At 45.0% G+C, this 23,114-nt stretch overlaps 1 protein-coding gene across 4 annotated transcripts in view; it reads right to left on the bottom strand.

Moving 5' to 3' along the window:
• The window catches only part of LOC306849577 (nuclear receptor subfamily 2 group C member 2-like), a 75,032-nt gene that overhangs the window by 3,119 nt on the left and 48,799 nt on the right, over positions 1–23,114 (bottom strand). For 2 of the 4 annotated variants that reach the window (XM_079384717.1, XM_079384719.1), the window contains exons 6-14: positions 17,625–17,804; positions 17,141–17,288; positions 16,795–16,882; positions 15,963–16,093; positions 9,980–10,154; positions 7,985–8,106; positions 7,760–7,899; positions 6,202–6,342; positions 5,995–6,100 (exon numbers count right to left, since the gene is read on the bottom strand). In XM_079384717.1, coding sequence (XP_079240843.1) covers positions 5,995–6,100; positions 6,202–6,342; positions 7,760–7,899; positions 7,985–8,106; positions 9,980–10,154; positions 15,963–16,093; positions 16,795–16,882; positions 17,141–17,288; positions 17,625–17,804 — 1,231 coding nt within the window. The remainder of the gene's footprint in view (positions 1–5,994; positions 6,101–6,201; positions 6,343–7,759; positions 7,900–7,984; positions 8,107–9,979; positions 10,155–15,962; positions 16,094–16,794; positions 16,883–17,140; positions 17,289–17,624; positions 17,805–23,114) is intronic. The other 2 variants (XM_079384720.1, XM_079384718.1) reach the window with 1 other exon arrangement.

Here is a 23,114-nt window from a genome sequence, read left to right as displayed (position 1 = left end):
TTTACTCTGCTGGTCCTGTATGGACAGGACACCATGTCCGTTACAAGGTATGCTGTATCTCTTTTTAATGTACCATGGCAATTGATAAACCTGTGTTAAAAATCTGTAGTTGGAACGTGAAGGGGATACATAATACTGATAAGAGGAGGAAAATTCTTAATTATTTGAAAAAAGAGCATGTACATATTGCCTTATTACAAGAAACTCACCTGTCGCAGGCGGAACATTCTAAGTTAAAGCAGGACTGGGTAGGGCAGGTGTTTAGCTCCTCCTTTACTAGTAATAGCAGAGGGGTCGCTATTTTAGTGAGTAAGCACCTGCCTTTATCGGAAGTGACTACAATCTCAGACAAAGCTGGTAGATATGTAATGTTAAAAGGCACTCTCTATGGTCAAACAATATCCCTTTTAAACATATACTTCCCACCTGTACAATCTATTAATTTTATCTCTCACGTCTTTTCCAAATTTTCTGATTAGATTTGTGAAAAATCTGTAATAGCAGGTGACTTTAATTGTATTCTCTCTCTCCAAAGTTGGATAGGTCAAGCACAGACTTCAAAAAGGGCGAAAGCTTTACTAAACACTTGTGATGAACTGAATCTAGTGGATGCGTGGCGTGTACTTCACCCCTCGGACAGAGAGTACACATTCTATTCCCCTGTTCATAGAACGAGTAGTAGGGTTGATCTTATTCTAACCCCTAAAACTTCTTTGAGTGGTGCAAGTTTCTGTAAAATTGGGGATATTATAATTTTGGACCACGCACCTGTTTTTACTGGGTTATTTTATTCTAAATCAGCCATGCCCAATAGGAGATGGAGATACAACATGTTTTTGAACTTTGATCCTAAATAAAACATTTTTTTAACAGAACAGTTTTCTTTTCAGAAAATAAGACACCAGTGGTTTCGCCTAGCTTGGTATGGGACACATCCAAGGCTTATATTCGGGGCCTAATTATATCGTATACGGTGGGGCTCAAGAAGGACAGAGTGAGAGAACAGAGGAGATTGGAGCTGGAGCTTCATAGTCTGCAGACCAGATATAATGTTTCCCCTTCGGACGATCTTAGGGAGGATATACAGATAACCAAAACAGCATTAGAAGCCATTCTAACTAAAAAGGCGGAAAAAAATAATTTTTTATGAAACAAAAAATGTATGAGTTCGCGAATAAGCCTAATCGTTATTTAGCCAATCTGGTTCGAGGTAGGATTCTGTTGCAGAATATATTATGTATAAGAGATGCAGATGGTTCTTTACATTTTGATGATAAAGTAATTAACAACAGATTCAAATCCTTCTATAAGTTGTTATATTCTTCACAATTTTGTTCAGATTTGGAACCCAACATGAATGCGTTCTTTGCGAGGTTATCCCTACCTCAAATTTCAGAGTCACAGAGAGCAGCCTTAGGCAAGCCAATAACATTTAGTCAGATTAAGAACAGCATTCAGTCTCCTCTACCCAATAATAAGGCTCCGGGTCCTGATTGTTACGGTTCTGTTTCTGTTCAGTTTGGTTTTGCCCATATTTGGTTCTTCCTGTTTTAGTTCCTGACCTAGTTTTGTTAATTAATGATCTTCCCCACCTGTGTTAGATTAATTATCTTGTTTCCTTGTTTGCCCGGTCCCTTTATAAGTCTTGAGTTTTCCCTTAGTCCTTCTTAAGTTCTTAAGTTAGTTAATGTCTAGAAGTGTGTTGATGCCACTTAATAAAGAATACTCCTTTTGTTTGATTCCTTCGTCGAGTGCCTTATTTACCACAACCACCCGACGCATAACAGAAGAACAGACCAACACTGAATAATGGACTGCACTTACCTGCCTCCCGAGGATGATCTCCTCCAGATTGCACAAGAGGGCCACTCCATAGAAGAATATATGGAAGATTTCCTCCAGCTCACCCACCGCGTGCCATGGAAGGATGGTACGCTGAAGGTTGTCTTCTGGAGCGGCCTTGATGACTACCTGTTCCTCCAGGCACCACCTGCCACTACCCCGGGCTCCCTGAAACAATACCTGGAGTTTGTGCTATCCCTCGCGGGTTCCTCTTACATCGTGGAGGAGGTGTACGCAGACCAGCCACCGCCCGAGGTGATGAAAGTTCCCGCTGGTTCCGTCCAGCCCTCCTGAGTTCCCGCTGGTTCCGGTTGAATCCGCCCAACAGTGTCAGCTCCTCCTGAGCGTCCCACAGAGCCCGGTCCTCCTGAGCGTCCCACAGGGCCCGCTCCTCCTGAGCGTCCAACAGAGCCCACTCCTCCTGAGCGTCCCACAGAGCCCGCTCCTCATGAGCTTCCCACAAAGCCTGCTCCTCCAGTGTGGCCCTCAGAGGGGAACAGTCCAAAACAAATTTGGGGGGGAGGCCATATAGTCTCTGCCTGTGTGGCCGGGCCAAGGGCCAAGGCCACTGAGCTCCCTGATCCACCTTGGGCTCCCAAAGGAATAATACCGCCATGGCCGTCCAAGCTCCCTGATCCGCCATGGATGTCCAAGCCCTCTGATCCACCAGGACCGTCCAAGCTCCCTGATCCACCATGGTCGTCCAAGCTCCCTGATCCGCCATGGTCGTCCAAGCTCCCTGATCCGCCATGGCCGTCCAAGCTCCCTGATCCGCCATGGCCGTCCAAGCTCCCTGATCCGCCATGGCCGTCCAAGCTCCCTGATCCGCCATGGCCGTCCAAGCTCCCTGATCCGCCATGGCCGTCCAAGCTCCAATCCGCCATGGCCTTCCAAGTCTCCTGATCCGCCATGGCCTTCCGAGTCTCCAGTCCAGCCATGGTCTCCCGTCCAGCCATGGTCTCCCGAGTCTCCAGTCCCGCCATGGTCTCCCGAGTCTCCAGTCCCGCCATGGCCTCTCGAGTCTCCAGTCCCGCCATGGCTCCCTGAGTCTCCTGATCCGCCCTGGAGGCTTCCCAAGTCTCCTCCTTGTCCTGGCCCTGTTCTAGCCCCCGGGGCGCCCACCCCCCCTCCCCGATGTTACTGTTACGGTGCGGGACGCACCTTCCGGGAGGGGGGCGATATCTGTTACGGTTCTGTTTCTGTTCAGTTTGGTTTAAAACAGGTTCTTCCTGTTTTAGTTCCTGACCTAGTTTTGATAATTAATGATCTTCCCCACCTGTGTTAGATTAATTATCTTGTTTCCTTGTTTGCCCGATCCCTTTATAAGTCTTGAGTTTTCCCTTAGTCCTCTGTCCGTTCTTAAGTTAGTTAATGTCTAGAAGTGTGTTGATGCCACTTAATAAAGAATACTCCTTTTGTTTGATTCCTTCGTCGAGCGCCTTATTTACCACAACCACCCGACGCATAACACTGATGGCCTCAGTGCAGAATTTTTAAAGAAGTTTGAGCATGTTCTATCTGTCCCGAAATAATCTTACATTCATTTGAAGCAGAGGTCTTACCCCCCTCAATGAGGGAGGCGAATATCACTTTAGTTCTTAAAAAGGGGAAACCTCCGGAGGAATGCTCCTCATACCAGCCTATATCGGTCCTAAATGCAGATTTTAAGCTCCTCGCCTTTCATTCTTAGCTCTGGTTGTTTCTCTAGACGCTGAAAAAGCGTTTGATCGCTTGGAGTGGCCCTACCTATTTCTCACACTTAAGAAATTTGGAATAAGCGAGGACTTCATTAAATGGATTCAGATATTATATACCTTTCCCCTATCGGCAGTGATCACTAATGGGGTTAGGTCAGATAATTTTAATATAGGCAGAGGGACTAGGCAAGGCTGTCCCCTGAGCCCGCTATTATTTGCTCTTGCGATGGAGCCTCTTGCGATTGATATAAGGCAAGATGTAAATATTGAAGGGGTTCTGCTAAAAGACCGTCAGCATAAAATTTAATTGTATGCTGATGACGTCTTGTTATATTTGGAATCCCCTAAGCAATCCATTCCCAAGCTGATAAGCGAGAAGTGAAGTGATTAATGAGTATAGTTTGTTCTCTGGATACAAGATAAACTTTTCAAAAAGTGAAGCTATGCCCCTTAATAGTGCGTATAGAGCAGATCCTAACATATCACAACCATTCCATTGGGTCCCAACAGGATTCTCTTATTTAGGTTTAATGATCTCTCCTCGATTATCAGAGCTTGATAGTTTAAACTTTGTCCCCCTTTTACAATCAGTGAAACATAACCTGCAGATATGGTGCAGCCTACCTTTATCATTGGTAGGTCGTATTCATTTAATTAAAATTAATATTCTTCCACGCCTTCTCTATGTATTTCAAATGCTTCCTATCAGAGTTGGGAAAAAAGCCCTAGCCGATTTAAATAGATCAATAATTTCATTCATATGGGCAAAGAAAAGACCCAGACTACGATACAGTGTGTTGTGTTACCCTGTCAAAGCAGGTGGCCTAGCAGCTCCGTGCTTTTCAACGTATCTGCTGGCTGCTCAGACTAGATTTCTTTTGGAATGGTTCATAAACGATCCAGATTCTGTTTGGATTGGGTGCGAAGCGGCTACATTGCATGGGATTCCTCTATCTAACTTGTTGTATATGTCACCTGCTAAAATTAGAGGCCTTATTAGAGGCAACATTATTCTAAGGAACATGGTGAATGTAATGAGACAGATTAGAAAGCGTGAGGGATATGGCAACAGATTATCATTGTTAACCCCTCTCCATGATAACCTTGACTTCACCCCCGGCCTTCACTCTGGCCTTGCTGGCTGGAAGAATAAGGGTATTTTAGTAGTGGGAGATATTATACACAATGACTCTATTCTCACGTTCCAACAGGTGAAGAGTAAATATGAGTTATCTGATTCAGCCTTTTTTAAATATTTGCAAGCCCGGAATTTTATTTTGGCTAAATTAAGAGAATATCCAGATGGCTTTGGAACCTCACCTATTGAATCCTTATTAGCAGTTGATAAAAAGACCAAATTTGTTGCGAAACGTGTATACAGTATACTCTGTCAGCCTAAGTCTGATTTGTTGAATACTCTTAAAGAAAAGTGGGAAACTGACTTGGGCAGCATAATTGATGTGGAGTCATGGAAGGAGATCTGTGGCAAATCCATTGCGGTTCTAGCCTCCAACTCCAGGTCAGACATAAAATGAATCCGTGGATTTCTGATTTGTGTGGCAAATGTAAATTGGAGGTTGGGACATTGTACCATTGCCTTTGGAGCTGCCCACATATACAGCGCTTTTGGGATCTTATAATTACACAGATACACTCAATTTTCAAACGGTCATTGCAGTTGGGAGCAAAGAGGTGTATCCTTGGCTTCAGCGATGGGATCCCCTTAGATCCACAGAATAGAGACCTCCTCCACATTTTACTATATTTGGCTCGGAAATGCATTATGTGCAGGTTGATTGAGGAGTACCCTCCCTCGTTAAATCAATGGTTGTGTACAGTATTGGATATTATTCCTCTTGAGGCCTTCTCGACAGCCATGAAGGACAAACCTCTTCTTTTCTACAGGATATGGAACCCTTTCTTTGACTATCTGGGGACTCCCAAATCCAATACACTGCATGCAAGAGCCTGCTGGAGCTTGCATGGACTAAGGAATTTTCCTAATTTTATACTTTGTAATTTGGTCTTGCCAATATTTGCTATTTGTAATATATTTCTCTCTTTTTTATTTATTTATTTAACTATTAATATTATTTTTTATTATTAATTATCTTTTTATTTTTTTTGGAGGGGAGTGGATAATTTGTTCATTATACATACTGGTCTAAGCTTTGTATCAGAAAAAGTTCAATAAAAATATGTAAAAAAAAAAAAGAATATCTGCAGCAAGTTATTCATCTCAACAGTACTTTCTTGGATGGCACAGGACCTGAAAGTTATTATGACCATAGATGATTAGTTGCTTGCCGTTTCCATTCTAAATTCCCACTAGAAGGACATTGCAAACATGTTTTTCCTTAAAACTGTTGTGTAAAAAATGTTTGTGGTAACTGACAGCATGCCACAAATGCTGTTGGTCGAGATTATGATGCATTTCACCCAGAGGGGAACAGACCTGTAGGTATCATCGGGATAAGTTTTTTGCACATAGTCCTGGAGCTCCATCTGCGCTTTTTCCTGGAACTTTTCAATTTGGCTACAGCTGCTCAAACCTGGATGATCTTGTGAATTAATGAATCAACTGTGAGTTTACATCTGTTATACAACAACTTTTTCAATCACTCAAATGCAACATTCTTTGAGGAACTGAATGGTTGTGTACCTGGACTGAACAGGACAATGGCTTTTAAGTAGGCAAATTCATATCCGTCTGTCTGCAGCTTTGTCATGCTGTTGCAGAACTCCTGCAGCTTCCATATGTGCTCCATGACTAGTTTAAAACGTTCACTCGATAGCTTGTCTACTGAGAGGAGATCAGTTGTTAGTTCATTAAAGACTTATGACAATATTTACATCAGTTTACATCAACATATTAACAGAGGTAACTTGTTCTAGCAATACTCCAACATCAACGATGTTTGATACGTTTTCATCATTAAAAAAATAATTAAATCATCTTTATAAAGAATTCCTTAAATTAAGCAGTTTGAAGGTTCCTTTCTGGTGCCTAACCAGTAAACTATCCATTTAAATCCATTATTTATTATGACGACAGTGCCATATTTGTGTACATTTGAAAACACTGAAAAAACTGGAACTAGAGATTGAAATTCAGTCTTTATGACAATGCCTTTATGTGCCGATTGAAACTTCATGGTAACATTTAACGTTTCAACCACAACAGGTGCAGTGCTTTTTAATTTCTTGAAAGTTTTGTGGGGCATCATTACAGTAAATTCATGGTGCATGATTCCACATCATTCCAAAGGTTGCGGGTTCGAGACTCGGGCCGGCAGGGATTGTAGTTGGGGGGAGTGAATGTCCAGTGCTCTCTCCACCCTCAATACCACGACTGAGGTGCCCTTGAGCAAGGCACCGAACCCCCAACTGCTCCCCGGGCACTGCAGCATAAATGGCTGCCCACTGCTCCGGGTGTGTGTTCACAGTGTGTGTGTGTTCACTGCTGTGTGTGCGCACGTTGGATGGGTTAAATGCAGAGCACGAATTCCGAGTATGGGTCACCATACTTGGCAGTATGTCACTTCACTTCACATTATTCTAATTGCATTGAAAAAAAAGGGAAAGCACAGACTGTCAAATTAGTTTAACAGATAATACAACATGCCCTTTTCTAAAGTTGATTGCTTTGCTTTTGGATTAAATGCAATTCTAAATGTGCAAACTACCAGATTAAATTGTGTAAGGCAAATGTGTATGTTCAAAAGCACTTGAAAATTATTTCTGCTGTTGACATTACTGAAACAAACAATTAAATATAACATTTTGGTGGGAATAGGACTAAAAAATCTATCATGTGAAGACCTCTACTTTTGCTTTTCTACCACCATCCTATTATCCTGTTAAAACACAGAACTGCATGCCATTTGCAGAGCTGTGCTTTTACGTCAGCTGTGTTTCAGTACTGCTCTTCTTTCTGCAAGGATGGTTTTAATGGTTTGAGGAATCATCATGGTTACTGGTGGATCTGTCATGCTGCACCAAAACCCACTGAAAGTACTAGGAAACACTTCCAACAAAGCATAAAGAAGAAGAAGAAGAAAAAAGCCATGAGTAAGGTTTATATCTGCCACTGTTGTTCGGATCTTGCTTTGGCACAGGCTTTGTCATTTTTTTGGAACTGTTTTATTGTATAATATCTCTAGTCGCCAGCACAAAGTATACTTTGTGGATGTCAGACTTGATGTTTAACTGTACCATACCGTCCTGGATACTGGACTGCAGATGATTGACGATGGCAGCGAGGATGGTGGACAGACTCATGATCTGAGTGCACTGTGCCAGCCCCAGAATAAACAACTCATTCCAGCATGCTCGCACCAGAGCTGTGTTACATTCCTGCCTACACATACAGAGACAGAAACTGACAAATTCTGAGTAGGTAACATGCATAAGCACAGAGAGAAACCCCACAATAGAAATCTCACCCGAGAGCAAGGAACGCTGGAATAGAGCGTGCCCAGTGCATGGAGAGGAAGAGCAGGCGTGATGCAGACTCACAGATATAATGCACATTCAGATACTCGGGCATTGGGCTTGGCATTGTCAACTAGAGAGAGAAAATAATCAGACACTTAAGAATCTCTTCTATTATCTAGAATAGTAAAACACAAAAATAACTGTATTTTTACTTTTAAAAAATCTTACATTTTGTCTAATTACTATCAACAGCTGCAACTAAGCAACATTATATATGACCCTGGGCCACAAAACCAGTCATAAGTAGTAGCAGGGGTATTTTGGAGCAATAGCCAAAAATACATTGTATGGGTCAAAATTATAAATTTTCCTTTTATGCCAAAAATCATGTTCCATGAAGATATTTTGTACATTTCCTACCGTAAATATATCAAAACCTAATTTTTGATTGATATGCAATGAAAAACTTAATTTGGACAATTTTAAAGGTGATTTTCTCAATATTTAGATTTTCTTTGCACCCTCAGATACCAGATTTTCAAATAGTTGTATCTCGGCCAAATATTGTCCTATCCAAACAAACAATTGACCCTTATGACTGATTTTGTGGTCCTGGGTCACATTTTCACACATGGTATATGAAATCATGTTTATTTTTTATACTCTACTTTATACAATACAAATTATTTTGAAGCACCTTTACAGTAATAAAAAGTGTGTTGCAATATTCTTCAATTAGGAAATAATACTTGTTTCAATACTGAAACAAGTATTGAAACAATACTGCGCCATGCGCAGTGGATAAGACACATGCCTTTGGTGTGAGAGACCTGGGTTCGAATCCACTGTGAGACACCAATGTGTCCCTGAGCAAGACACTTAACCCCTAGTTGCTCCAGAGGCGTGCGACCTCTGACATATATAGCAATTGTAAGTCGCTTTGGATGAAAGCGTCAGCTAAATGAATAAATGTAAATGTAATACTTTCAGTTATAAGCACAAATATAAATCAACTCTACAGATGACAACAGCGTAATTATTCATCTCAATTCACTTATTCTGTATTCTCATTCGACAACATGAAATAACAGTTCATCAATAATTTACTGAATATAAACTATCCCAATATTATAATTGTTATATTAGCCAGTATCAACTATATTAATGTGAAATACATTAGGAATACTAAAAAAAAAGACTATCAAAACACACCGCTTTATGCTTAATTATTTTGTAACAGACAGATAATTAAGATTAAGACTGTTTTTAAAAGAAGTCTCGTGCTAATAATAATGAATGTTACTTGAGAAGCAAATCAGCATATTGGAGTAATTTCTGAAGGACCGTTTGACACTGAAGACTGGAGTATTGATGCTGAAAAAAATCATCTTTGCATCACAGGAATAAATTAAATTTTTAAATATGTTCAAATAGAAAACAGCTATTTTAAATTGTTATACTATTTCACAATATAACAGTTTTTTCTGTGTTTGTGATCAAATAAATGCAGCCTTTGTAAGCAGAAGAGTCTTCTTTCAACAACATTAAAAATCTTAATTATTCCAGACTCTTGACCCCCACTGTACATTATTAAACTCAAATGGCTTTCACAACCCATTTCGTGACATTTTAGAATGAACCGTTATTTAATGTGGTAAAACAATGCAGAGCAATGCTTAATATGATCTATCAGGAATTTATTGGATGATGAAAAGTGGGTCAGCCTGGAAAATGAGTCAGATCTGAAAACTACCGTCACTCACTTTTGAGCAGACATTTAGACAAGAAAGTGGAATTGCCACTTGAATCCAATGTAACACATCTTTATACGAATTTTGCTATATGTTATTACTGCTGTAACTTTATTACATTAATACTAATCAATGATAAATAACAGCAAACCGATGTAGTCTACAACAGTAGCCTAAAATATTTTAAGTATTTTTTTATTTTTATGCTGACTTCAAGGCTTTTGCAAGAGTGTGAGAATGTCATGTACACACCTTAAAGCTGATGTGTGTATCTGTAAGCAGAGGTCCCTCAACTTCTATGAGTGGCGTGATTTGATCCCTGCTGATCACTTGTATTGTTGCTCCACCCACCCCATCCACCTCTGACAAGCTCTGGCCCTCTGCCACCTCACTGGGGTTCAGAGCTTTAGCTAGCGTGTCAAAGGCACTGCAACACCAAACACATCACACTCAGAGGCAATTACACAAAAACAATTTTTTATTATTATTTTATTACCTTGTTTTGATGGTACAGTTCAAAACCAGCTCTTTGAAATTTACTTAACCTTATGCCATTCCAAAACTGTACAACCTTCTCTCTTCTGTAGGAATACGAAAGAAGAAATTTGTACAATGTTCAGGCTTCTCTTTTTTAAGATGGCAACCCTGACAAAAAATTAAGTAACAACAGCAGCAACAGCACCAAACAAGTACCATAAAAGTAGTCCATATGACTTGTGTGCCATATTCCGCATTATTAGGAGCCATACATACATCAAGTTTGTTTGAGGAATATATTCAAATTAAGATGTTGCCATCTTCTTTTGTTTAATGGTGAAAACAACCCCTTCCACAGAAGAAAGAAGTCATACAGGTTTGGAATGGAGTAATTTTCGTTACACTTTATTTTGATCATCCACTTTAGACATTCTACTAACAGTAAGTAACTTTGCAACTACATGTCAACTGTAACAGAAGGACCAGGCTCCTCCCAGAGCCAGTTACCCCGATCCACTTCACCTGAGTTTTAATCACCTGCACCTGCACCTCATTATCACCAGCCACATATAAGCTCAGTCACCAAAGTCACCAGTTGTCCGATCTCAGGATTACTCCATGGACCATCTCTGCTTCCTGACAAAGCTGAGTATAACTACCTGCGATTACTTACCTGTCCCTACTTACCTTCTGCCTTGTCCTATTCCAGTCCTCCTCCTCGTCTGTTCCGGTGGCTTGGTCGGCTCCCCGTATATCTCTGCCGCTCTGCCGCGGCCAATCCCCAGGATCTGTCAAAACAGAAAGACTGATTGTGATTGACATTCTTTTCTCCTTAACCTCACGAAGTGACACTCACCAAGTCCGAAGAATCCACACGATTGCTGTTTGCTGTTACACCCTGTAAATAAACACCTTGTCATTTCACTTACCATCTGTGTCAGACCCGTTCCATCACAGAAGATCGGACCTAGACGGCTACACCATGAGTGTAAACGACCCATTCCAGGAACTGGTCGACACCTTGAAACGGGTATTAGCCCATCCGGCTTCACCATCACCACCGGCCTCTGTTACCACACCCGTCACTTCCGCCTCCAACACTTCTTCGGCAGTAATGTACGCCAGTCCCATGGCCCGACCAGCGCCCTATTCAGGTGATCCAGAGGAGTGCAATGGCTTCCTTCTCCAATGTACACTAACTATTGACTTACATCCTCAGATGTTCCTGACCGATCAGGCGAAGATCGCGTTTGTGATCACGTCGCTCACAGGACCCACATTGAGATGGGCGGAGACTATTTTAAGCCAAGCTGGACCCGCCACGCACTCTTTTGCCCAGTTTCTCGCCCATTTTAAAGAGGTGTTTAGCAGCTCTCCTGGTGATTCTTCAGTTGGGGAACAGTTATACAAGCTTCGACAGGGTAATATGACTATTCATCAATACGCCCTGAAGTTTCGCACCCTCGCGGCCGCGAGTGGATGGAACGAGCCATCACTGATAACTGCTTTCCGGCAAGGCTTAAATACCCGCCTGAAAATTCATCTGGCAGCCTACGATGACACCTTTGGGCTAGAGATGTTCATTCAACTTGCCATCCGCTGCTCCAACCGGATGCGGGCCTGTGCATCGGAGACCACAACCGTTACCGCCATTGACACTCCTCCGAGCCACCAGCCAGAGGTTAGACCCATATCTGAACCGATGCAGACTGACACTTTCCATTTATCGCCAACAGAACGACAGAGGCGAATTACCAACGGTTTGTGCCTGTATTGTGGAAGTTCTGACCATCGAATTCAATCCTGCACCCTTCGTCCGCCCAGGCTTTGGGTGAGTGGTATGCAACCTCACATCCCCAAGATGAACCCCTTAACTACTTGTGCTAACATTGTTCTTGTAAATCACCTAATGCCAGTCACAGTCCTCTTGGACTCCGGATCAGCGGGGAACTTCATCTCGGGGAAACTCAGCCGGCAACTCCACCTCACACCCATTGCAACCGAAACCACTTACCAGATCCAGGCCATAACAGGTACTCCACTCACCCGTCGCCTTGTCAAATATTGTGTCGGTCCCCTAGTGCTGAGAATGGGGCAGCTCCATCAAGAGAGTATTAATTTACTAATTTTAGAGGAATCCACTGTAGACATTGTTTTGGGTCGACCCTGGCTGGTTAAGCACGATCCAGTTTTATCCTGGACCTCTGGAGATGTTCTGAAGTGGGGTACTAACTGTTTCCCGCAATGTTTCCCACATATGCCAAAACCATCTCCACGTCCAGTTGTTGAATTATCTGTGCAGGCCACGTCCATAGAGAGCCCTGTGGAGAAACAATCGGTGGAGGTTCCACCGGACTACGAGGCTTTCAGGGATGTGTTCTGTCCCAAAAGGGCATCTCGGCTACCACCTCATCGGCCATGGGACTGCGCAATCGACCTCGTTCCGGGTGAACCAGTACCACGGGGAAAGATTTATCCCCTCTCTCTTCCCGAGCAGAAGGCGATGGAGTATATTGAGGAGGCACTCAAACAGGGTTACATCGTCCCTTCCATCTCCCCTGCTGCTTCGAGTTTCTTCTTTGTGGCCAAGAAGGACGGAGGGCTCCGTCCATGTATAGACTATCGTAAATTAAATCTCATCACGGTTAAATATCGCTATCCACTTCCTCTTGTCCCTGCAGCGTTGGAACAACTTCGCGGTGCCACCATATTCACCAAACTGGACCTCCGCAGCGCGTACAACCTCATCCGCATCAGAGAGGGGGACGAGTGGAAGACCGCCTTTGTAACCCCTACAGGGCACTATGAGTACCGGGTCATGCCCTATGGGCTTGTCAACGCCCCATCTGTCTTCCAAAGTTTCATGCATGAGGTGCTCCGGGAGTTCCTTCATCGTTTTGTAATTGTCTACATTGATGACATTTTGATCTACTCCCGGAGCCTGGCCGAACATCGCCACCACGTTGCGGAGGTCCTTCAGCAGTTGCGGAAACACCAGCTCTACCTCAAGGCAGAAAAATGTCTATTTCACCAACCATCCGTCCACTTCCTTGGATATATCATCAGTCACGTAGGTGCGGTATTATCTCAGCAGCAGGGGAAGCCTCCCAAGCTCCATCCATGTGCCTTCTTCTCCAAGAAGCTCAGCCCGGCGGAGAAAAACTACGACATCGGCAACAGGGAGCTTCTGGCCATCAAGCTTGCCCTGGAGGAGTGGAGACACTGGTTGGAGGGGGCAGCTCAACCATTTTTCGTGCTTACCGATCACAAGAACCTCGAATATCTACGAGACGCCAAAAGATTAAATCCACGCCAAGCAAGATGGGCATTGTTTTTCACCCATTTCAATTTCCAAATCTCCTATCGTCCAGGATCCCATAACGCCAAGGCGGACGCTTTATCTCGTCTTCACACTAAGGAGGATTCTATCGAGGAGCCCGAAGGTATCTTGCCCTCCAACATTATCGTAAGTCCCATTGCTTGGTCCTCTCCTCCAGTGGTCTCCGACACTCCTCCAGCCAATCCGCCGGGCTGGCCACCGGGTCGTCAGTATGTTCCCAGGACACAACACACTTCCCTCATCCACTCCTCTCACACTTCACTTGGTACTGGTCACCCAGGGGCCAACGCTACTCTCTCGCTGCTGAGCGATCGCTTCTGGTGGCCGAACATGGCCAGGGATGTGAGAAGGTTCGTTCAGGGCTGCCCAGACTGCGCCATATCCAAAAGTTCCCGTCATCTCCCTTCAGGCAAACTGGTGCCCTTACCCATTCCCAACCGCCCGTGGTCACACCTGGGAGTGGATTTCATCACTGATCTTCCACCCTCCGACCATAATACCTGCATCCCCGTCATCATCGACAGATTTTCTAAATTCACCCGTCTCGTTCCTCTACCTGGACTCCCCACTGCCATGCAAACAGCAGAACTTTTATTCAATCATGTATTCCGTTACTACGGCCTCCCTGAAGATATAGTCTCGGACAGAGGTCCACAATTCATCTCCCGCGCATGGAAGGCCTTCTTCGCTCTCCTAGGTGTGACCATCAGTCTGACTTCAGGTTATCACCCTCAATCAAATGGGCAGACTGAACGCAAAATCCAGGAAATTGGGCGCTTCCTGAGAACCTTCTGCCATCGCCGCCAGAATTCTTGGAACCAGTTCCTAGGCTGGGCCGAGTACGCCCAGAATTCACTCCGTCAATCTTCTACTGGACTCTCTCCCTTCCAGTGCGTACTCGGTTTCCAGCCTCCACTGTTCCCCTGGTCCGGAGAACCTTCCGATGTGCCTGCGGTCGACCACTGGTTCCGAGAAAGCGAGGGAGTCTGGGACTCAGCACATCACCACCTGCAACGGGCAGAAGATCGCCGCCGATGCTCGTCGTGCAGTAACACCCACCTATCTACCTGGACAGAAGGTATGGCTGTCCACACGAGACATTCAACTACGCCTGCCCAGCCGTAAGCTGAGTCCCAGGTTCGTTGGCCCCTTCACCATCTTGGAACAGGTCAACTCGGTCACTTTCAAGCTTCAGCTCCCTGCACAATATAAAATTCACCCTACTTTTCACGTCTCCTTACTCAAACCATATTACCCTTCTGTTTCCCCAGAGCCTGGTCCGACCGAGGAACCCCCTCTCCCACTCATCATTGATGATGGAGCCATCTACAAGGTCCGAGACATCCTAAATTCCCGGCGTCGTGGTGGGAGACTAGAATACCTCGTGGACTGGGAGGGGTACGGTCCTGAGGAGCGCTCCTGGATCCCCAGGGATGATGTTCTCGATCCCAGCCTTCTGGATGATTTCCACGCCTCCTATCCGGATCGTCCTGCACCTCGAGGCCGAGGCAGACCACCACGACGCCGAGGTCGGCCCCCAGGAGTGGGCCGTGGAGGGGGGGGGTACTGTAACAGAAGGACCAGGCTCCTCCCAGAGCCAGTTACCCCGATCCACTTCACCTGAGTTTTAATCACCTGCACCTGCACCTCATTATCACCAGCCACTTATAAGCTCAGTCACCAAAGTCACCAGTTGTCCGATCTCAGGATTACTCCATGGACCATCTCTGCTTCCTGACAAAGCTGAGTATAACTACCTGCGATTACTTACCTGTCCCTACTTACCTTCTGCCTTGTCCTATTCCAGTCCTCCTCCTCGTCTGTTCCGGTGGCTTGGTCGGCTCCCCGTATATCTCTGCCGCGGCCAATCCCCAGGATCTGTCAAAACAGAAAGACTGATTGTGATTGACATTCTTTTCTCCTTAACCTCACGAAGTGACACTCACCAAGTCCGAAGAATCCACACGATTGCTGTTTGCTGTTACACCCTGTAAATAAACACCTTGTCATTTCACTTACCATCTGTGTCAGACCCGTTCCATCGCATCAACTAATTGTCATTAATTTGCAACTTCATGTCTACTAACTCTCAGAGTGGACTGTTAGGTTAGGTGTAGGGTTAAGGTTAGTAGAATAAGTTAATATATACTTGCAAAGTTTCTTACAGTCGGTATGTTGTAGATCCATCAACATAGTGTTAGAAGATATTAAGCAGACAATCTACTAATACTCTAATGACTGCTAGTTGACATGTAGTTGCAAACTTACTGTTAGTAGAATGTCTAAAGTGGACTATTGAAATAAAGTGTTACCTAATTTTCTTTTTAAGATGACTTATTCCTATAACAGATACCATAATATTGTATCTCTTTACGTTGTGAAAAACATACACATATATTGTCTGCATTAGTGACACACCGTGTGATTTCACTGGGTGATTCCTCCAGCTGACTGTCTGTCATCTCTCCGTTACTAACAGGATCATTCAGGTTGGCTAATGATGTAACCACATTAGCCAGCGTCCCCAGATCACCTTGTCCTGATTCCGCCTGATGATCAAATAACATCTTTATTAATGCTGTCAAACGATTAATCGCATCCAAAATAAAAGTTTGTGACATATATGTGTGTACTGTGTATATTTATGTATATATAAATACATACACATGCATGCATATATTTAAGAAAAATATGTTGTTTATATACTAAATATATTTATATGTAATATAAATATATACATGTAAATATTTATACACTGTATGTGTGTGTATTTATATATACATAACAAATATACACAGTACACACACATATATATTGTCAACAAAAACTTTCATTTTGGATGCGATTAATCATTTGACAGCACTAATCTTAATTTATATTTTAAAGCTAAAAAACAAAACAGCTACAGCTTTTTTGAATGTTTAACATGCATAATTATAATTTAAAAAAACATTCAATTTCACAGCAACAAATACCAAAACATTTTGAATGAGGGACTCTGAACCTTTTAACGGTCAGTTCAACCCCTTTGATCTAAATTATTCTTATTGAATAACGCTCTGAGATTTAATTTAATGCTTAATCTTTCAATAATTATGACAAATAAATAAATGCATGACAACTTTTTGTATATGAGATCAGAGTAAAAAGTTTAACTCATTACAATTTGGCATTTTGGCACACAATTAAATCACAATTTAAGGACACACACACACAACTCAAAAAGAAAAAGTTATGCAGATGTTTTTACTTTGTCTGTTGCTAATAGTAATGTGCCATCAGCTTGTATTAAAGGTTGTTGGATATTGACAAGCATCCCAGAGTCCAACAGCCTGGACCTGCACAGAGGATTAAATCATGACAAATTTTTTTTTAATTAATTCATTTATCAGATGCTTTTATCCAAATCAACTAAAATCAGCCAGAATCTGATATACTGATGTCTAAGAAATAAATAGTCAAATAAAGTAAAGCAACAGTAAATTAATACCCCGTATTGAAATCCACTACACTAAATTCTCAGTTCTAATTTGAATTACATTAAGCTTGGTGTATGCATCATGTATAGCATACAGATTTGTGAACGTAAGTCTCACCGTGAGGTGTCTTTCTCAGAGATGAAGGTCGGTGTTGCGATGAGGGGACTTCGCAGGTCTTTCCTGATGTAGATTTTCTCTGTGGATGCTGCACAGTTGGCAGGTTTTTCTCTAGGAAGATCAATGGGTTTCCGCTCGCTCTGTACAGCTATGTGAGTAATCCAAAATGCATAAACGCTGTGAGAAGCTTCCAAATTTTCACTGAGCAATTATGAAACATTTAAAGGGGCCACAATTTACACATTTGTGGGATTTTATTTTTGCCCTGAAGTCCACAAAAATGTCTTCATAATAATACCACGTTCTCAAATCCTGCAAGACTGTGAAATCCTATGTTTGTTTGTGGAAAGGTTGTACAGTATCATTGTCAGTTACGACATTGCTGGGCTCTCATGTCACTGGAAACATGGGCCAGTGACAGTTTTGTACCTTTTTTTCATGGTATGACCATGTGCTCAGAATTGTTATTTTTATATGCACTCACACTCCATCTTCATGCCCATCTCCAAGCACTTTTTGAGACGACAGAACTGGCAGCGGTTGCGATGGTGTTTGTTGACCACACAGTCCTGGTTACTGCGGCAGCTGTATGTCAGACTCTTGCGCACACTTCGCTTGAAGAATCCCTTACACCCTTCGCAGCTGACCGCCCCATAATGCCTCCCTTCAAATACACAAACCCGCACATTGTATATTTAAAAATAAAAATAGTGTAAACAAAAATATCCAACATCAAAAACTTAATATAATGACCAACTCACATGTAACAACTTTACTCTCTTATTTATAGTCAAATCAATCTGTACATGAGAAGATCCAGGTAAATAGGGGGCGCTGTTGCACGAAAAGCATATAGGACGTGTTTTCGAATGCTCCCTAGTGAAGGCAGCAGATTTATTCACTTATTCAACGCATCAAGGGCTCAGAGTAGGCTTTCTAAATCTCTTTTTCCTTGTCCCAGGCACCCTCCTGTTGTCTCTGAGTGGCTTACTTAAAGAAATAGTTCACCCCCCCACCCCACCCTGCAGTGAATGGGTGCCATCAGAGATCAAACAGCTGATAAAAACATCACAATTATCCACAAATAATCCACACCACACCACTCCACTCTAGTCCATCAATTTATGTCTTGTGAAAGTACGTCTTTGTAAATTCATCATTTAGGCATTTTAACTTTCAACCATCGCTTCTGGACAAAATAGTTCATAATCCATAATGCCTCCTCCAGTGAAAAGGTCAATCCCCTGTTGTCCTCAAAATCCACACACATATTTGTTTAGAACTGTTTTTGCTTGTAAATGGTGCTTGACCTACGCACAATTCTCTCCTGATTCAGAAGAGACAACTTTTTCACTGAAAAAAGCAATATTATGGATAGAGGGCTTAGGTGGAATTTTAGGTGGAATCAACCGTTTGACGTTAAAATGCCTTAATAATGAATTTGTTTCTTACAAATGTGAAGCTTTTCACTTCGCAAAACATTAATTAATGGGCTGGAGTGGTGTGGATTACTTGTGGATTATTGTGACGTTTTTATCAGCTGTTTGGACTCTCATTCTGACCCATTCACTGCAGAGCATCCATTGGTGAGCAAGTGATGGAATGCTGCATTTCTCCAAATCTGTTCCGATCAAGAAACAATTTCATCAATATAATGGATGGTGCTTCCTTGCTTTGGAACTAAATTGTCAGCAGCAGCAGCAACTACCTTATACTGACCCTTGAACCAACACAACTGATCAGTTCAAACTGGCTATTGACGGTAAAGTGACCAGCAAAATGTCCTTTTGTTTTCACATGACCTTTAGAGGCATGATGTAAATCTTTAGCATCTTAAACCTGAAATCAGACATATAAATTTAGATCAAGTAAGATCAAGGAGTTTACTAGGTTTCTCAAACAAACTCTTAAATACCTTGACTCAAAGATCCAATATGAACCCCACATACTAGCCAAATCTAATGGTTAGTTATTTCTCTGAAATGTTCTTTGCGGCAGCCTAGATATTTTAAAATACGAGGTTGTTTCTTGGTGTCAACTGAAATAGTTTGCAGCCAGTCAATCAGATAAGAACTGGCTTGGGCCATTATTATCGAAGATGATAGTAACCATTGGCACCAAAGATCTTTATGATCTACTTTGGCTTACAGTGCTTTTGGGACATGCACCCCTGGTCATTTCAGGCATTTTTTGCTATTTCAGCCTGCAATACTCATCAGATGATTTTGTCTGGCCAGAGGAGAATGACTATTTCGACAAACTATTTCCCCGTCTAAATACAGTAAGGCATTGATATAAAGCCACCCAGCTTTATATCAAGCTGATGTAAAGCTGCTTTGACACAATTTGCATTGTTAAAAGTGCTATACAAATAATAGTAGGGACTAGATGGTCTATGGGCAACAAATGTCTGTCATATGTGACCTTGGACCACAAAACGTCTCGGTTACGTATGTAACCCTCGTTCCCTGAAGGAGGGAACGGAGACGTAACGTCAGTGTGACTGACTAATGGGAACTCGCTCGAGAGCCCAATCATCTTCGAGTGTTAACAAAACAAGCCAATGACAGTTGGCGTGCGTGTTTCGCCACGCGCACCCCGCCCCGCAGTGCGGGTATAAAAGGAGAGCGCGTGCAAACGCACATCAGTTTTTCGCTGAGGAGCCGAGACTGTGTGCCCCGGCCGTACAGCGGTGGTACAGCAACTATGGCGACGGGACATTATGTCTCCGTTCCCTCCTTCAGGGAACGAGGGTTACATACGTAACCGAGACGTTCCCTATCAGTCAGTCACGTTCGACGTAACGTCAGTGTGACTGACTAATGGGATCCCTTGGAAAACGCCACTATTGCTGACCCCCTCCAGTGCCCTGCGGAAGCCGGCAAGTCCCCCCACACCAGTTGGGGTGGAAGATAGGACAAGGCTTAGGCAGGGATGACAGCCACTGCTGTTCCGTACAGTGGGTATGGATAACACTGGGAAAGCGTACCACAAGTAGGGGAACGCTACGGAAGCCACATCCTGCGTAAGGAGGTACCACGTGGCAATTACACATATGGACTGACCAAGGGCAGTACTACATATGGAAGTCTCTGAGGTAGACTCAGCCAGCCTGGGGTGAGATAACAACACAGCAGAGACGGCAGAAGGTCTCTGCCAGGGAAAGACACGGGCTCACCGTGAGGGGAACCGTACCGTGGAAGAATACACATGTGGGACCACCCGAAGGGGAATCACTACACACGGGCACCTAGCCCAGCACAAGGGCTGACCTTGGGCAAACACACGAGTGCTGGACCTGGCGTCTGGCGTTCCGCCACGCCTGACTGCCGAGGGTGCGGGAGGAACTTCAACAGGGTTCGCCATGGGGAACTGAACTGAGAAGCAACAAAGCGCACGTATCCGGTCCGTAGAGGGGAATGGCGCAGCAAGCGGGATTGACACCGAGCAGTGTCCCAGTGCTACTGGCCGTCTGAGCCAAGTACACGGGAGGACACGGGCTCTACACGGAGATTATAAAATCTCGCAAACGTGTTAGGTGCCGCCCAGCCGGCAGCTCTACAAATGTCTGCTATCGAGGCGCCCCGCGCCAACGCCCAAGAGGAAGCAATGGCTCTTGTAGAGTGTGCTCTCACACCGAGGGGGCACGGTAAGCGCCGGGCCTGATAGGCCAAGACTATAGCCTCGACTATCCAATGGGCAAGTCTTTGTTTGGAGACAGCCTTCCCCTTCTGCTGTCCCCCGAAGCAGACGAAGAGCTGGTCTGAGGTCCTGAAGCTCTGCGTGCGGTCCACGTAAGTGCGCAAAGCGCGGACGGGACAAAGCAGAGCAATGGCTGGATCTGCCTCCTCCCGGGGCAGCGCTTGCAAGTTCACCACCTGATCCCTGAAGGGTGTGGTGGGAACTTTGGGCACATAACCAGGCCGGGGTCTCAGGACAACGTGAGAGTCATCCGGCCCGAATTCTAGGCACGAATCGTCGACCGAAAATGCCTGCAGGTCCCCTACCCTCTTGACCGAGGCCAATGCAGTGAGGAGTGCTGTCTTCAACGACAGAAACTTAAGCTCTACTAACTGCAGAGGCTCAAAGGGCTCCTCCCTCAAGGCCAACAGGACCAAGGGGAGATCCCAAGAGGGTACCAGATGAGGGCGCGGAGGATTTAACCTCCTCGCCCCTCTGAGGAACCTGACGACCAAGTCGTGCTTCCCTACAGACTTACCGTCTACTGCATCGTGATGTGCGGCAATAGCGGCGACATACACTTTGAGGGTGGAGGGAGACAGCCTTCGCTCCAACCCATCTTGCAGGAAAGAAAGCACGACCGCGATCGGGCATCCCCGGGGGTCTTCCCGGCGGGAAGAACACCAATCGACGAACAGGTTCCACTTCAGCCTGTAAGCGTGTCTTGTAGACGGGGCTCTAGCTGAAGTGATTGTGTTTACTACCGATGGAGGTAGCCCACCTAGAACCTCCGCGTCCCGTCCAAGGACCATACGTGGAGATTCCACAAGTCTGGACGTGGGTGCCAGAGGGTGCCCCCTCTCTGAGAAAGGAGATCCCTCTTCAGAGGAATTTGCCAAGGAGGGGCTGTCGCGAGGAGCATGAGTTCTGGGAACCAAGCCCGACTGGGCCAGTACGGCGCCACCAAGAGGACCTGCTCCTCGTCCTCCCTGACTTTGCACAGGGTCTGCGCGAGAAGGCTCACTGGGGGAAACGCATATTTGCGTAGGCCCCGAGGCCAGCTGTGTGCCAGCGCGTCCGTGCCGAGGGTACCCTCGGACAGGGAGTAAAACATTTGGCAGTGGGACGTGTCCGGGGAGGCAAACAGGTCTACCTGAGCGTCCCCGAAGTGTCTCCAAATCAGCTGGACTACCTCGGGGTGGAGTCGCCATTCTCCCGGAAGGGCGGGCTGACGTGAGAGCTCGTCGGCTGCACGATTGAGCTCGCCAGGGATATGAACGGCGCGAAGCGACCTCAGATGCTTCTGACTCCAAAGGAGAAGATGGCGAGCGAGTTGCGACAGGCGACGGGAGCGTAGACCACCCTGGTGGTTGATGTACGCAACGGTCGCAGTGTTGTCCGTACGGACCAGTACATGCTTGCCGTGTAGCAGCCCTTTGAAGCGGCGCAGCGCAAGCCATACTGCTAGCAACTCGAGGCAATTGACATGCCACTGCAACCGGGACCCTGTCCAGAGCCCTGCAGCTGCACGCCCGTTGCACATGGCTCCCCAGCCCATGGCAGAGGCATCTGTTGAGACAACAATGTGCCTGGATACTTGCACTAGGGGAACTCCTGCCCGAAGAAAAGCAAGATCCGACCACGGGCCGAAGGTCTGACGGCAGGACGGGGTAACTGAGACCCGGTAAGTGCCGTGTCGCCATGCCCATCTCGGGACCCGGTCGTGAAGCCAATGCTGAAGCGGTCTCATATGAAGCAACCCGAGCGGCGTGACAGCGGCTGCGGATGCCATATGCCCCAGGAGCCTCTGAAAGTGTTTCAGTGGAGCCGCTGTCTTGCGCTGGAAAGACTCCAGGCAGTTCAGCATCGACTGAGCACGCTCTACTGAGAGACGTGCTGTGAGGTTGACCGAGTCCAACTCCATACCGAGAAAAGAGATCCTCTGCACAGGGGAGAGTTTGCTCTTTTCCCAGTTGACCCGAAGCCCCATCCGGCTGAGGTGGCCAAGCACCGTGTCCCTGTGATCGCACAACAGTGCTCGAGACTGGGCCAGTATGAGCCAGTCGTCGAGGTAGTTGAGAACGCGAATGCCTGCTTCCCTTAATGGAACAAGGGCTGCCTCCACGACCTTGGTGAAGACACGAGGCGACAGGGATAGCCCGAAGGGGAGGACTTTGTACTGATATGCTCGTCCTTCGAACGCAAAGCGGAGAAACGGTCTGTGTCGAGGCAGGATTGAGACATGAAAGTACGCGTCCTTCAGGTCGATCGCTGCGAACCAATCGAACGGACG

This window comes from Barbus barbus, assembly GCF_936440315.1.
Source record: "Barbus barbus genome assembly, chromosome: 29".
NCBI lineage: Eukaryota > Metazoa > Chordata > Actinopteri > Cypriniformes > Cyprinidae > Barbus > Barbus barbus.
Note: the sequence above shows the minus strand (reverse complement) of the source record. Positions and strands in the feature narration are given on the sequence as shown.